Here is a 17,262-nt window from a genome sequence, read left to right on the forward strand (position 1 = left end):
CAACAATTAAGTATCAACCATCAAATTGTTCTGTTGAATAATAAAGAGCTCACATACTGAACTGGCATTCAGACACCTGAGCATGTCATTGGAATTTTCATTTTGAGGCCAAATTTTTAATTGTGTTAAGGTATTTGGCTCTCATTTCAAAGCCTAAGTGTAAATGAAAATTCCACTACCTGCTTATCTACACCTGCAGGTACCAAAAAAACCTTTAAAAATCTTATCCTAATCACTTCTGTTGATATAGTCCTTATGTGGCTTTTGAACCTAGATTTAAGCCATTTTTGTTTTTCCCTCATCTTGACTGAAAACCAAGATGGTCTTACAGAGCCACACAGAACTACCACTTGAAAATTTCACTCTAAATTTCTGATCTAGTCCAATACCACCCACAAATTAATCAAACATCACCCTACCAAAGAAGCTGGCTTTTCTAAAACGTACTTTTTCTTACTTATGCAGATTAATCTTTAAAAGCATCATATATTTCATATTCAATTCATCCAACTAAATTGAGCTGTCCATAGAAAAGTAAAATCAGATGCAAAAATATCGAGCCAGTTCTAAAGTAACTATGCCTTGATACGCTTCTGAGAATGTAGGTTCTGGGATCATAACACTGCACCGATTGTGTGTGGCTTCCTTCTAAAGCTGCTCTCTGAATCACGCAGGAGTAACCACAATAGCTTCATATTACAGTAGAGAGCATTTTTAGTAGCACGCATCTTGGGTAAACTGGATGATTAGAAGATGAGCTGGATCATGGTTCTCAAACTGTGTTGCATACAGCACCAGTAGGTAGCTCATATTGCTCATCCAAAGCTGGCTGGTCACATGGTGTTGGCTGTCTTCCTTTTCTACAGCTGTTAAGTCACTTTAAAAGGAGCTAAAATGCCTTAAAATACCTTCAAGAGGCAAGGATTTCTTAGGCTGATCTCTTTCATTGGACCAACTGCATAGTTGGGATAGAGTTAGACAAGCTTTCAAATGCAAATCATTCTTCATCAGGCCTGAGCTTGATTAAAATGAAATACTCTTCTAATAAAACCTTTTCTTGAAAAAACTGTTACAATTACCACCAAGAGCACTACTAGGAGAATGATATGAATAATCCTGAATTATTTACAATATGATCCATGGCCAAGTCCTTCCTTTTGGACATTAAGTACACGAGGCACTTTTACATGTGCTCCGGGTGTGTAGAGGGCGGAGTAGCACTTTAATCAGAGTGGCTCTGAAAGCCGCTCTAATTAAAGCGTTATAGCATCTTGTGCATCAACAGACCCAAGCTTCAAAATGGCAATAGGGGTGCTTGAACTAGAGTTCATTCAACAAGCAGTTCAAGCACCCCTGCCACCATTTTGAAGTGCAGGGACAATGATACATGACACAAAGGGGGCTGCTGGAGCGTGGTAACTACTATGCTTCAGGAGACTCAGTTAATCAAGTCTGCTCTGATGCACTGTAATTACAGCACATCGGAGCAGCTTCTGTGCTCATGTACAGGCACCCACTGCTAATAAAGCTGACTAACCTGGGCTCTTTTAATTAACAGACCTCATTGAAATTAGCCTATTTTCTATATTAGCTTTCCAGAGCTTATATTCTAATACAAGGGTAGGCAACTCCTGGCATGCACCCTGGAATATGATACATGAAGGCATTTTGCTTGGCGCACATGCCTTCAGGCAAATGGAGAATTGGCTGGGGCTGCTCTGCCACCCCTTGCAGCTCCCCCGACACCCACCCCTGATGCACCAACATCTTACAAATTGAGGTTGAGGGTGTTTATGGTACTCTGCCCAAAAATGCTGCCTATCCCTGTTTTAATATTTTTATTCAAGTTGAACATATTTAATGTATGAATATACCTATCTTTTTTTTCTGCTCTGTACAGATTACATGGTACTGAAACTTGTCAAGAAAATGGATGTTATCCATAGCCATACACAATATATTAGCTTGTCAACTGCACACACACAACTCATGCACATTAATTTTAAACAAAAACTTTCATCTAAAAATATCCTCAGTGAATATTCACACTGTTCCAATTTGAAACAAAGGTATTGTGATAAGTCACTGTTAAGAACAGAAATCATATTTCTTTCCATGTCCTAATAATTACAGGGCTTAAAAATAATTACCGATTGTTCAATGCCATCCCCAGATATAGGCTGGTAAAGGACCCTGTATCTCTGCACACGACCACTGGCTGGATCCCACTTGACAGTCAAACTGTTGGAAGTGGCGTTGTATACTTGAAGGTTTCGTGGACCACTCTTTGGTGCTAATACAAAGTTAAAGGAAAGGGTAAAAAAAGAATGCAAACACAGGGCCAAGGTCTGCACTCCTATGTACTGGACAGCACAAATGTGCATTCAAGAGCAGAATTTGACTCCAATGTTCACAATAAAAAAAGAAGAGAATTTAACTGGCATGTTTGTAAAATAATAAACATATCTGAACCCAGTGTTTAACATCCCTCCAAATACAGCATAATATTTATTAACAGGATGAGATCATGGCCACAAATACTCCATTTGTTTTTAGGAAGGTAATACCAACCTTTTATATTCTAATATAATAAAGGGCTTAGTTTGTCTGTCTATGTGTCTGTCTGTCCATAATGCTTTTGGCCAACTGTGCATGTGCCACCCAGAGGGCAGGTGGCAGTTGGCTGCATGGGCCCGGGCTGCACAGATCCAAGTTTGAGCCACTGCCAGGGAAGTTTGTGGCAGCAGTGAACACACCCCCGCCACCCAAGCAGCGGGGCTTCCCCATGCGTCCCTGTCTGGGGGGGGGGGGGGGGAGGTCATGGTGGTAGCATGCCCCCGAATGCCTGTTCCCGACACCCCTCCAGAATAGCCAGCAGGGAGGGATGGGAGCGAGACAGGAGGCGGCGAAGGGAGAGGTCACAGTGGTGGCTATTGTTGGGGCCTGGCAGTAGGGAGGGAAAGATGGAGAAAGGGGAGTGGGAAGGGGTCCCGACACCAGCTGGCAAGGAGGGGAGAAGTGGCAGGGAGGGAGGAAGTCTGTGCAGGTCCAGGGCAGGGGGAGGTGAAGGGGGAGTCATGATGGCAGCTGTTGTTGGAGCCAGGCAACAGGGAAGGAAGGAAAGGAAGGAAGTGGAGCAGGGAGGAGGCGGTGACAGTGGTGGCACCCCCACACCACCCATCCCTGACAACAGCCAGCAGTGAGGGGGAGGTGGCAGGGAGAGAGGAGAGAGGAGGTGGGGAGAGGGAGCCCCAGAACCAGAGGCTGGAGGAGGAGGCAGCAGTGGCTGAGAGAGTCTTTACATGGCCGGCCACAAAGCGGGGGAACATGTAAACACTCCCTGAAATACATCATTCTTGACAGGCAATTAGTTAGTAACATAATATCTGGGAAATCAGAGTCTTACCTTGTGTTGTTATAGGTACCAAGGGCACTGGAAAAAAAAATCCACAAACAAGTTTGAGATATATTGCCTTTGTTTCTAAGTTAACACATTCAAAGGTACACATTATCCCTTTCAGGAATCAGTTACTTACATGTCCGCTCACTGCCAATCAGGTCATCACTTTCTGATTCATCAGGATAGATGGCAGTAACTGAGACATCATATAATGTGTCTGGGGTCAGATTTTCAAAAACCAAAGTATTTTCATCACCGTTTAGGATGGTCTTGTGGGGGGAGAAAAGGATGAGATAAACTGAGAAATTTCTTCAAATTGTGACATCATATTAGTAGACCTTTAATCAGGACCTGCAAGCCTCTATACATGGAATTCCCACCACAGTCAATGGGAGGGCTTGCAAGATTCAGACCTCTCACAATTTAAATTTCAAATAAAAGAATTGCTCAGAGAACTTCCTAGAGAAAATGACACTGTGACTGACTTACCTCTTGTTTTTCTGTTCCACCATAGGGTCCCCAGGTTATTCTATAGAGGGAAACATCTGGAGCTCCATGATCCCAAGTACCTCTGAAACTCCGTTTTGTTACATCTGTGATTCTAAGATTAACTGGTGCTGGAACAGGATCTATCATGAAAAAAGGAAAATCTTGTCAAGAAAAAAAATATATAGCCTATAAATAGTCACAATCACAAAGCTACTTAGATAATGAATTTTCAATGCATAGATGTTGCTCTCATGTACACATTTTCCAATGACTTCATAATAATAAACTGCAGTATTACTCAGACCTTTTACAGGGGTTTGTTTTTCAACATTTCATACAGCCAAGGCATCAGCCAGTATACAGTGGGTCTACTGATTTCAGCAAAGCTACACCAAGCTTACAGCAGCTTAAGTCTTTGCTCGTGGATTTTAAGGTCAAAAGGAATAATTACGAATATATATTCTGGCCTCCTTCAGCAAGTATCCCACATGAAATTCATTAACTTGCAACTGAAATGCAGCAAACCTTTTAAGACATTCAAGCATGATTTAAAGATAAGAAGTTAAAGTAATCCAGAATCTACCATTTCCCTTAGTAAGCTGCTCTAGTGTTAACTACCCTCACTGATAAAAACTGATGAAGCTACAGGGCTTTTTAGAATCAGATTACTTTTTCTCTGTGTAGAATCAAAGATTTTTTTTAATCCAAAAATTTGTCCCCTTATTTTGTAGAAGAGAAAATTGAAACAGAGAGTGTCTTATGACATTTCATGTGGTTTCGCAATGACAAAGCCAAGGACATAACATAGACGCTCCGATTCCTAGTGCTATGCCTTATCTACCAAAAAGCTTCCTAAGTCACAGAGACACTATCTAGCAAGACACAAATACCTACATCTATACTAAGGCTGTACAGATGCTATTCTGTGCAGCAGATCTGCTTATATAGAAGTAAAAAAATCTTTATAAAAAAAATGGGAAAATATTTATAAATACATCAAGTAACTTTCCCTACAGAATGAGAATATAGAGAGGGAGAGAAACTGTTGTTTTTTCACTTGGCATTGATGGAAGGATATTAATGACAGATAATTGTCTAACTCAACTCCATCATTCTTTTCCACTTCCAGGCCTTGTCTGTATCACAAAGTACTTTTACCCTGTTGCAGATGTAGCTCTCTTGGCCAAAGCCTTGGTATGGCCAGGGCTATCCCCACTGGCCCCAGCTGACAGGCATGGAAAGAGCCCCAGACCCATGAGCTGCAGAACGAAACAGCATGAAGTGCTGGCCTTGGCCAAGGCAGCACCCACTAGACTCAGGCAGGAGTGGCCCTATGGCTCCTCCTATGCAAAGGTCAGCTGGGGACAGCAAAAGTGGAGGTGGTATGCAGGTCCCCCTTCATATGCCTGCTTCCTGACCAGCTTCCTGGTGTGCCTCAGGGCACTGCAGTCATGGCTTGCCTCCATGCCCCCATAGCCTAAGACGTGTTTTGTTGCAATCACCCTTAGTAAATTCTGGATCTGCCTATGCCTCAGGACAGTGGGAGAGGTGGCTGCAGGGGCCCACAGACTGCAGGCCAGCAACTTGTGAACTGCACGAGGCCTGTGGGTTGCCAGCAAGACAGTCCTGATATAGGAAGTGAGATCCCATCACTTTCACCCTCTGGTGCATTTTCTTTCTTCCTAGTCATCTTCTATATCTTTGCATAAATAAAGAGCTTTTCCAAACCCTACCTCTAACTTCATAGCTTCTTACTCTCCTACTCCTACAAGTCCTTTCTATCCCCTGCCAGTGACTCATCTAAAGACTTTTGCTCACTTCACTGGTCTACGTTGTCTGTTCTAAATGGGAGTTCATCAGAGGAGGAGTTGTCCATTACTATATGTTTCTATACTATATGTTTGTACATGACATTACTGAAAGTTCAATATGCTGAAAGCGAAGTACAAAAATCTATTAAATGATGCTGCTGCCCAAATTCCGTTTGCAGCACATTTTGTCTTAGCAGCATCTAAGAATGCATGTTGAATAGCAGAATTAAATTAAATATTCCCACAACTTACGAGTGGTGGCTTCTGCAGCTACTGGTAGAGATTCTCCTTCATCATACACAGCAACCAGTTGTACATTATACAAGGTTTGTGAGGCAAGATCAGGAAGAACTGTGCTAGTTTTGGATCTATCAACTTCCACCTAGGAAAGCCATCAGAATTGCAGATTGACGTACTGTTTCAGAACAGATCGTGGTCTACAATGAAAGATACCAGCATATACCGTTCTAATTGTGGCTACTGGAGCACTATGTATTCTGCACCCCAGAAATACAAATAGAGGGGCAGCCTGGCAGCAAGGAGGATTAAACCACTGTTAAGCCACTTTTGTGTCCTGCTCACTTTGAGCTGTTCCAAGAGCTGGTGTCAGTATAGTTAGGCAGCCACAAGAAGAAGAGTGGCTAATTTACCCTAGCTCATATCTGGTTGCTCAAGAGCAACAATGCCACACATAAATTCTCCAGGGCCTCCTCCAGGAGAAATCCCCACATCCCTTTTATGGGCCTGACACAGGTACATGTGAAGTTCGTAAAATCTACCAAGATGTCATATTCTATAAATATTTTCTTTGCCAAGAACTGATGCTGTCTGTATTCACTAGCTGTTTTTAGCACTATCCTCCAAATTTCTAAATATTTGCTAACATGTTTCCAATCTACCTCTTTAATTTCATCTTCATCAGCTATTTTGTATCTTAGTATGTATTTGCGGACTTTGCCGGGGACAGGATCCCACAAAACATTCATGCTGCTGTGAGTGATGTCTTGAATTCTTAAACTTCTTGTTCCAGGTAAAGGTACTATAAAAAAAGACAACAATAAAAGCAATGAGTGTAGATACTATTCCCAAAGAGGCAGACCCAAAGTAGCAAGAAATTCTTTTCACATGCGTGTTTAAAAGAAGAGAAAAAAGCTAACTGTTCTGGTCATCTGTTGAGTAAGTTCAGCAAACTATTCTGCCAGCAAAAAACTACAGAATGTTTATCTTGGTGATTTTAAAATTAATATTGGCTGAAAAAATACCCAAATACCTTCTCATAAACATAATTTTCATGATAAACAAATCGAATCAGTTTCCTTTACCAGGTTCAAAATGTCATTTCTTTTAAATCTAGATACTGGTATTTTGACTGGACAGTATTTCAAACAAGTTTATTATTAAAAAAAACAAGTTTAATGCCAATATCCCATATGCTCTCCTTAGGTGGGCTGAACTCAATACAGGGTCTCAGAATGAACAAGGTAAGCAGACTTTGGGTATTAGTAGTCCCAGGTAATGTGAGCTACATTAACACTTCCTTTTATTCTTAACCTTCTTCTACTTTGTTTGTTAAAACAAAAAATCCTTTTAAAATCCATCTCACTTGCATGGAAGCTGGTCCAATGTAATAAGGTATAAGTATTCTCACAGTAAAATTAGGACGCTTAAAACTACTCTACAGAAGCTGTTAGGAAAACTTCAGTCAGCTAGTCAGGGAAAACTTTATTTTTCTTTTTAAATTAGATAATTCTCCATTAAATCAGCATCAGGGCATTACAAACTTTAGAATAACTAAAAATACACACCCATGGAAAAGAGTACCTCCATTTAAGCAAAGTAGCATACAAATAAATAACCTAAGGCTAAGATAAAATGCAAGTTAGTTAGTTATTACCAAAAGAACAAAATATAAAGCAAAAGTGAAAAGATTCATACATGTTACTTCCTGAGAGGTAAGTGGATCACTGTTGAGATCACCAAATGCTGCATAAATGGTTAAAGTATACTCTGTATTGGGGATGAGATCTATCAACTGAACATCAGTCTCTGATGGCCCAACACGCATCTATAAGTGAAAAGTATACAGTGTTTAATTTTTATCCAGTGTTTAAAAATTGAAGAGAGCAGAGAGGGAAAAGAAAACAATGATTTAATTAAGAGAATTTTGTTTCCAAGATTTGCAGTGTATTTACAACTTCCTGACTGATGTAATTGTGTATAACACTCCAGTCAATGTGCAACACTTCAAAATATCTGCCTGCCTTTACTATTATAGTATAATGTACAAATCACACAGCATTTTTCAACAGGTTAGGCAAAACCAAGGACATTTTTCATACCTCTTTTTCTGTAGCTGGTATGGTGGCATTAACAGGTTCATACATTAATACATAACCCGTGGCTCCATCAAGAGGTTCCCATCTCACTCGCATGGAAGTTGGTCCAATGTCATAAGCATTCAGGTTTCTGACCGAAGGGATTGCAACTGTCAAAATATAATTTTTTTGTTTCATTCACTTTTCTGACTCTATTTCTGCCTCAGGTCCACCTGTTAGCATTGCAGAATTCACCAGTGCTGCTGAAAACTGGTCACTTGAGAACAAGGAGACGTAGGGTGAGCAGAAAAGGTATAAATGTTGTAAGTGGTGCCGAACTTGAAGCACAAATTTCTGGCAAGAGTGTTCACTTGCCAACAGTTATAACTATTCTTTAAGTGTATATTAGGATAGCTGAATAGTCTATAAAACCAAAATTAACTGATATAGATTCTTGATTATCAATCCCTAACTAGCTTCTAAATTTGAATTATAAAAATATTTTTTCATGTTCTCTATCCTCTGCCCTTACATATTTTTCAAATTCTGCAAAAATTAAATAGCAAAAAGAATCTGACAAAAATGTGTTATAAATTCTGCAATATAATATATATTATATAAATATATATAAATAACAGTATAAACATAAGTATAATAAACATAAATACACTATAAATAAGTATAATTTAGAGCAATTCAATGGGACAGAAGTAAATTACTAAATGATCAACACTTTGACAGGCTCAAGAATATTAGTCTTTCATGCAACAGCAACATACATAATACTATCAGTCATTTAAACAGCTAATAAGGAAAATACAATAATTCAAGTTATTGCTGTAGGCATGCCTTTTATATAACTGTGTTGGACTGGGCATGTGTTACTACTGCAAAGTGCAAATCAATCAGAGACAACATATAGCTGCCAACAGTAGGAATGAGCTGTGTAGTATGGAGGTGCTTGAGTGAAAGCACGTATGTCACTGCATTTCTGGACCATACTCTGTGGGTTTATGAATTCTGTCTTGGACCACATCTCCATAGATCTAGTCTGGAGCACCATTTGTACAGTGATGTCTCTATGGGTTTGGAAGGAAGCCAGAATTAGGGCATAGAATTTTCAGCAGGCAACCCAATTTTGTCCTACAAACTCTAGATACCACATCAAGTTATGAAGGACTGGAATACTAAATGTTCTGAAGACTATACTTTGTACAGCACCAGTTGTTAAATATCCTAATCCCGTTGGAATTCTAACTTACGAGTTGTTTCTCTGCCAGCCAGAGGTTCACTGCTTTCATCTTCTACCACAGAATAAACATTAACAACATATTCTGTTTCAGGTTGCAGATCTTTCAAAACAGTAGTTGTTTCCATTCGGTTTACATAAAACTATATAAAAATAAAAGCAACAATGATTAAGTGTACAAAAAGGTATCTTTATTCTTACTATATGCTATCTTTTCATCCCTTAAGACAATTTATTCCTGATGTCATTCCTGAGAATTCTGAAAGGTTGCAGTATAAAATAATTTGACCATCTTCTGCATCTTCAGTCTTACAGTATTCTACCATCATTATTTTTTAAAAAGCCAGCTGGAGAGTTTTAAGCAGACATGTTTTCAATAAGACTGCACCCCTGTACGAGTGTTCAATTTGTTAAGAAGATTCCCTGTTTTCACAGGTGGTGTTAGCAACACATTATTCTGAAACAGGGAAAGCAGCTTGGATTTGTAATTCAATGTCCTCTTCCATGGTTTGGAAACAGAATTTAAACTGTTAAGCATTAAAGAAAATTTACACTGGTAGAGCATATACTGTATCAATAACATACAGAACTGTCAAGGAATGCTATTGGAATAAAAATGACACCAGAAAAGCAAGTTGGAAAAAAATCAGCATGTGCTAGAATGGCTGCTTCTAGCCTAATCAAAGGCCAAATCCTGAAATCAGAATTTACCCTGCCAAAACTCCCAATGCATGACAGAAGAGTGTTGCTCCAGTGTCATCTTATGAAACTCACCTACAAACTATTCCACAGCCTACTGAACCCATCATCCCTTTACCTAGTAACCATGACACAGAAAAAATAATATTAAAAACAGGCATATTCCACTTCCCCGACATTCTCAAGCACATTCTTCCCACCTTGCACAAATCTTACCATGTGCTGAGGCACTATGCTTCATTTCTAGGTTGGTGCATGCAAAATGGGAGCAGGCGGCCAGGGCATGCTCTAGAGGAGTGTGCCCCAAAAGTACTGAGAAAGCAGCACAGAAATACCCCAAAAGCCCACTATATCTAGCTGCCAGCATGGCTAGGAAATTTCCAGGAATGCACCTATTTAAAACAATATATGATTATGGAACCATGAAGCAAGAGAATTACTAAGGAAATGTCACTTAACCAAGTACTCTCTAAGGCATGACATTTTATTGCTGATTTAATTATTTTTAAAGGTCTATGCTTATCTTAGTATGTGCCTTTTGGTCATTTTTTTCAAAATAAGAATGCAAAATGCTATTTTTGGCCAAGTATACAATGCTTTTGTAAACTGCTCTCTGACACAGGAATCCTTTATGATTTTGCCTGACTCAACATATATTCATCATCCTTTCAGATCACCATAACTCTCAGGTTGGCACCATGCTATTTTGGCATAACCAAGGTGAAAGAAACTTCTGTATGCAAGAGCTCAGGGTTCTTGGAAATGAGATTGAGCAGAACTTCCAAGTACTAACCTGCTGTGGTCTGCCTCCAGGAACAGAATAATATTCAACCCTGTATCTATCCACACTCTCAGGAGGTGGAGTCCATCTTACTCTGAATGAACGAGGTGTCACCTCAGAAATAACTAAATTAGAAGGGGGTGGCAAGTCTCCTACAGTGTTGAAACAAAAAAATGGCCTTTAATTAATAAGATCACTAAAGATAAACATGAACTCAAAACATACAAGGTAGACTGGTTAAGAAATAAATAAGAGTGTTGCTGAGATTTGTGTCTGTTGTCACTCCCCTAGAGGAGCTGCTTCAACAGCTAAGTAGGGTGTTTTGTCCACCACGACAAGATATCAATCCCTCTTTGAGTAGTAGCCTCCCTCACAGACATATGCAAGTTCTCTCTTCTCCCTACTGCACCCCCAATATTGACATCTGATAGGGGGACCCATGAGCTGGAGAGGCACTTCTTCCGAGAGAAGTTTTTGCTTTGAGCTGTCAGTCAGCAAGACTGTAACACTGCAGGCCTGTTAAATTTCAAATTGAGTTAGTGTCAATCATCCGGTAAAGTGCCCACCACCCTGAGATATACTGTATAACATCTTTCCCATGTGCCTGACTGGGAAGAGGGCAAGTTTAGACAGCCATGTACTGCTGTTTTAGGTACAACACACTCATTATTAAAGGGGAAGGAAGGACCCCTATGGTGCAAGCCAGGTTGTCTGTGCAGTTTCCTTGGGACAGCAGCTGAAAAAACAGTCTGTGGTTTGACAGAGTTCCCAAATAGTAACAAAAAGGAATTACCCAGCCAAGATATTAAAACACATGTGTTGAGAGGGGATGAATTATAATACAAATGAACATGCACCTGGGCCTTTGACACTGTTACACAGGTTAACAGTTAAGTCATCGACAATGTTAGCCAGGAAGGTGAAATCCGCAACGTTGTAAGCATGGGTCTCATCTGGATCTGTTGCAATCTGTTTCAACTCACTTTCATCAGCATTTTTAATACCTTAAATATAAGATACAAAAAGAAAATATATTTGACATGAACTATAATACACACAGGCAAAAGCACAGGTACCTTGAAATGTATAACTTCTTTCATATTCTAGGTGTTCCCTTGTATTCATTTAAGAAAGTTTGGCTAGGTAGGTAATTCAGTTTCATATGCTATTTTCTGCCCCTTTGTAAAATACTTACCAATCGCGTAAAGTTCTACTCCGTCGTCCCTGAGTCTCTTGGAAGGGGCCACCACATCATCCTGTGATTTGCCATCAGTTATGAGAACCCCGATTTTACGAGCTCTAGGTCGCAAGCCAGCTTCTGGTTTGAAGTTGTTTTTCAGGATGAAATTCAAAGCCATTCCTAATGTGACACAAAGAGTCTAATTAGTTGTCACTATGCATGATTACAAATTCGTTATAAAGGCACCTGGATGTATTTCTCCTAGGTCATCTCACTCTGATTCAGTTGTTCTCCTCTCCTCACCATTTCAAGGGCCATCATCATCTCCCACATCAAATACAAGCTTATCATCACTTACTGGGACCTTCACTGGTTCTACCCTTGCCGCCATCCCTGCTCCCAATCCTTCTCTCCCTTTTATCCATGAATCCAAGACCTTATCAACCTAAATGTTCCTTCCTAAAATCTCTCCTGAAGAAGATGCTTATACTCAGAACCCTTCCCTTTGAATCCAAAGCTGCATTCATCATATTGACCTAGTAGTACCATCTTGTGTATCACAGTATGTGTCTGAACTGTTTTAGCTACTTGAACTACTCTGTAAGCTCCTTGAGCAGCATTATTTCACAACATACAATACTGGGGTCACTAATTATAGTTTAAATGATTTATGTCAATTATTCAAATAGACTTTTAATACAGCTAAAGGAAAACTATGGGATTGTGTAGTATACCTGTTAGAGTGTTGCCGCCTTTGTATGGTAAGTTGGCCACAGCTTCTAATAAGGCCTGCTTGGTTTTATAAGAATTGAGTTGCCATTCTGTTCTGGGATCTCCACTATACTGTGCAAGGCCTGAAAAAGCAGTTATCAATTCATTACTAAAGGGTTGTGACACAAGTACGTCTAAACCTTCCTTACACCTGTAAGACTTACCAATCTGTACTTTGTCCGGACCAATATCAAAAACTTCAACAATACGAGCAATGAAGTTCCTGATTGTTCTAAAATTTGGCCGCCCAATGCTCCATGAGCCATCCACTAGCAGCACAATATCAGCTTCTGCTCTGGTTTTGCACTCCAAGCCTGCCACACCAAACATAAAAAATCATTTAGTCAGATTAAATTGCTCATGTCCTTTAATGATTTCCTGGTTTCTCCTGTCCTCTCCTACACTACATAACATACTTTCTGAGATGACTCCTAGCATTATTCATTGACGTTAGTCTGGCAATACCAGCTCACTGTGAATAAACTAAGTCCATGACACAAGCTTTACAATTTTCCTCACAAACACATCCCTTCAGAAGTAGCCCCTTATGACATTTCAAGGTTCATTAAAATGGTTTTCCCTACCATAATAGGTTTTACCTTGCTTAATATTTAGTAATAGGAACCGATTTAATTTCAGATCAATTAAGGATGTATCGTATTAAGCCAATAACTAACTTAGAAGTGGAACTGCCATATATTAAATGAACTAAAGTCAAAGAATTAAAATGTTTGAACATTATCAAATTATATATCGGTGGCTAAGCTAATGTCCTGTTCTCAGTTATACAGTGGAAGAATTATTATATATTAGAAACATCTTCAGGTAAACAACATCACTAACATTAAGAGAAATAAGATAAATTAATATAGATGATGCAGAAGTTTGCACAGTTACATAAGCAGAAAAAAGATAACACAATTTAGATGAAGATATGCAAACAGGTATACAAGGCAAGAGATACAGAGGTGACAAAAACAAACATTTATATAAAGTTGCAACATTTTGAAAAGGTAGGAAGTTTTTTCAGATCCTCTATTTACAAACTATGGAATAATAATATGTATAATTTCAGTTTCATCATATGGAAAATCAGAAAATATTTATACAAAACAAAAATATACAAGTATTTAAATGATCTTATCATCAGCCATTTGCAAAAAAAAAAAAAGCTTGCTCTCTTTTTCTGGAGTCTGTGTTACCAGCTGCACATTTTCTGGCTTCCTGCCATCAGAGCTTCTGGTCTTTATATGGAAGAAATCCCATTGAGAAAAATCAGCCACACTCATCACAGTTGAAAGATATTGTGATTTCATATATGTTCCACATAACTGCTCCAATACTGTAGACTCATGAATATAACTACTCCATGTACCTGAGGGCTTAAAAGCATGATGCTCTTCTGCATAGAAAATATAGATCTAGTCTTTAATCAGGACAATAAAATAGTTTGTGGAGTAAGGTTTAAGTAAAACCTTATTAGCTAAAAATGTGCATGCATAACTTTATTAAGGAAGTTAAGATTAGCTCCACGTACAGTATAACCAGTTTACTATTTGGGCCTCTAATATTTTCCAACTCCCATGATCCCCATATTAAAAATTCTAACAAAGTCACTATATATTTTTTTCACTATTGAATACACAATTTACATTCCTAAATAAAATTTCATTTTCCACAGTAACCAAGTCTCTAATGCATGCATTAGAAAAACTGATTGGCTTACAGAATACAACACTGCAGGAAGGAATGGTAGCTACAGTAACAAAAACATAATAAATACTCCTGGTGCAATTATTTTTCTGCCAGCTTCTGTCCTGTTTCAGTAGTAGCATGCTGTTATGTAACCTCTCTAAATGTTACTCTCTTGTATTACACAATTTCTTGCTGATTCTGTAAATTTTCTTATGCATGATATTTCAGGCATAGAATTCTTCTAGTCTCGCATAGTAAACACCTCTCCAAGTTCAACAAGTTGCCAAAAAAACTTGCACTGGCAAAAAAGAGTAGAGGTTTCTGCCTACCTGTTGTAAAAAAACGTGGAAACTATGTATTTAATTGTTGGCAGTCTAAAAAGTAGTTTAAACCTACTTACAGATGTTTTTAAACAATGGCATTTTCTAACTTCTATCGATACAAGTTTAATAAAAACTCATATTATTCTTACATATTATGATGCAGAAAAGTCAGCAAATTAAAAAAATAGGGGAAAAGGAATATAGATTTGACTGAATATTGTGTTTGGCAGGAAATAATTCTCTTTTATAAATTTAATTTCTGTAAGATCTTTCATAGTCGTTGGACTTTTTTCAGGGGCAGACTCTCTAGCCCTGATGTGAAATAAAACTGCCATGATTCCCATGACTACAGTAGGGAGTTCTTCACTCAGTGCACAAAGTAGAGCTGAGCTCCATAGCACCTCCTTCCAAACGAGTCATTCAATCCAGATGCATAACCAATACCCCACAAAAAAAGAGCAGTCCTGTCTATAGAGAGGAAATAGCCCAATAACTAGCGCTGAATAACTATTCAATTTTAGATGTCCTGCACTTACTTCCTATGAGGACACTTTTGTTTTTTTCTCTAAAAGTGCCAGTATCCACTCAGGGAGTTACAGCATAGTAGCATCTCTGCTCTAAATTCACACCCTCACTATTTTGCAATAAGTCTATGACTTTTCTATCTAAACAAACTCTCACCCCTTACATCTCCTGTTCCTTAATCCTTCACTGGGGGTAAAATTCCCTGGGGGTAAAATTCATCCCTGTGCAAATGACAAGCAGAATGTCTACCCCCCTCCTCCCCCTCTCCCCATTTAGGGACTATGTAAAACTCTCTCTCCATCCTTCTAAGCAATTCACTTATGTGGCAATATTCTCTGTTCAAGGATGTCACCCTATGACTGAACCTGGTCTTGAGTGATCAGCAAAACATGGGTAGCTTAACAGATGTCACCTTCTATAACAAAGGTGAAACAGGCTATTCTCATACATCGGGGCATACTTTAGGCTGGTCACTTAAAACAGGAGGTCTTTTGCTAAGGGTACAAGTTTTATTGCATATTAAACCCTGTAAGCAAATGTTTATGCTAACTAAATGTGTTGCATCACCTTATGAGAAAAAAATAAGGTAAAATGATAAAACTTCTTAAAAATAGGTAAAAACAAGTCAAAGGCATGCTTTCCTGCTTACCTGTGGTTAAAATTGGTGTCACAGTAGTATCTGAAAGGGTGGTCATTTCTTGTCCAACCAGTGGTGTACTTTCTCCTCCTTCAAACATTCCAAAAACATTTACCTTATACGTAGTTCCTGCCCTACAATAATTAAAGATAGATTAAATATGAAGTCAATTTGGTCAGCTAAATCTTGATGTTTCTCCTATGAAAATACTGGGTTTTTAGAATTTTTTTTTTACCACTGCTTAGACATATCTGAGCCTATACACCTATGATGAGGCCTACACTTTTGGCAGTGTAGCCATGTTGGTTTGGGGTGGGAAGAAATTATACCTCCTAGTAGGCATGGTAAAATCTCCAATGAAAATACAGTTGTGCTGACAAAGAGCACTTTTGTCACTTCAGGGATATAGAGTATCTACAGGCGTGTATAGATGAAATAGGAGCCCTAAATTGAAGCAGTGGTTTTTTAAAAACACAACCTAAATTTAGGGCTGATTAAACCCCTGTGTCATGCACACATCCTGCTGACGTACCTGCCTCTGCTGCAGGGAAGGGAGGGTGAACTGCCAGTGGGCAGAGTGCTCCCTGGGCTGCAGCGGGGCTGGTGCTTTCCTCCATGGCAGCCCCCACCCCCAGGCAGCACCCACCCACACACACCCAGCTCAGGCAGTCCCAGTGGGCACTGCAGCCATAGAAGGAAGCACCAGGCCCCCATGCAGCTCAGGAAGGCAGGCAGGCTCTGGTGGGGTGGGGGGGTAGATCAGGCTCACAGCTTTTCTTGGGCAGAGCTGCTTTCCCAGGCTGCTGCCAAGCTGCATGCAGGGCTTCCTGCAGAGCTGTGGAGCTGCACAGAGCCGGGTGCTTTGCTCCACTAAAGGAGTTTTAGTTTGCTGCACCCCAAGTCATTTAAGGAGCATTACACCACCAAATTTCCTACAGTGGCTGGAATTAGTGCGCAATACGCCACTGAGGCATGCAACATTAAAGCAGTGCAAAAGCATTTAGCCCCCTTTAAAGTGTCTCTGTTTGTCTACACAGCCTACACCAATACAAAAATTATTTTTTGTCAGCTGTGCTGCGTCTCCACAAGGGGGGGTCTGTCATCATAGCTATAGTAGCAGTTTCTGCAGTGTAGACCAGCCTTGTGCTTGCTTATATAACTGTTAATTTCAGCAACAGTTTTGTCTGTACGTCCGGGGCAGATCCAGGGGATGGGGCGGGGCGTGTAGCGGCATGGTCGCATCTTCCTTTGGCTGAGTGGTGCCTTTACAGTGAGCTCTGTGTGCTCACCAGTATATCAGCACAGCTCCTCCCAGAGCTCCACAGGTGCCATGAGTTCTGAACTCATCAGCTCATTGGCACAGGCTCTGGCAAGAGCCTGCATTGAT

At 39.7% G+C, this 17,262-nt stretch overlaps 1 protein-coding gene across 6 annotated transcripts in view; it reads right to left on the reverse strand.

The window, feature by feature from the left end:
• The window catches only part of COL12A1 (collagen type XII alpha 1 chain), a 133,882-nt gene that overhangs the window by 67,291 nt on the left and 49,329 nt on the right, over window positions 1–17,262 (reverse strand). For 4 of the 6 annotated variants that reach the window (XM_090035007.1, XM_090035023.1, XM_090035017.1 and 1 more), the window contains exons 17-31: window positions 15,888–16,009; window positions 12,860–13,009; window positions 12,659–12,778; window positions 11,940–12,104; window positions 11,602–11,748; window positions 10,757–10,896; window positions 9,278–9,407; window positions 8,040–8,185; window positions 7,636–7,765; window positions 6,600–6,739; window positions 5,953–6,082; window positions 3,890–4,029; window positions 3,537–3,669; window positions 3,407–3,433; window positions 2,151–2,293 (exon numbers count right to left, since the gene is read on the reverse strand). In XM_090035007.1, the coding sequence (XP_089891133.1) occupies window positions 2,151–2,293; window positions 3,407–3,433; window positions 3,537–3,669; window positions 3,890–4,029; window positions 5,953–6,082; window positions 6,600–6,739; window positions 7,636–7,765; window positions 8,040–8,185; window positions 9,278–9,407; window positions 10,757–10,896; window positions 11,602–11,748; window positions 11,940–12,104; window positions 12,659–12,778; window positions 12,860–13,009; window positions 15,888–16,009 (1,963 nt within the window). The remainder of the gene's footprint in view (window positions 1–2,150; window positions 2,294–3,406; window positions 3,434–3,536; window positions 3,670–3,889; window positions 4,030–5,952; window positions 6,083–6,599; window positions 6,740–7,635; window positions 7,766–8,039; window positions 8,186–9,277; window positions 9,408–10,756; window positions 10,897–11,601; window positions 11,749–11,939; window positions 12,105–12,658; window positions 12,779–12,859; window positions 13,010–15,887; window positions 16,010–17,262) is intronic. The other 2 variants (XM_090035028.1, XM_090035033.1) reach the window with 1 other exon arrangement.

This window comes from Crocodylus siamensis, chromosome 1, assembly GCF_052110815.1.
Source record: "Crocodylus siamensis isolate JL-2025a chromosome 1, ASM5211081v1, whole genome shotgun sequence".
Lineage (NCBI taxonomy): Eukaryota > Metazoa > Chordata > Crocodylia > Crocodylidae > Crocodylus > Crocodylus siamensis.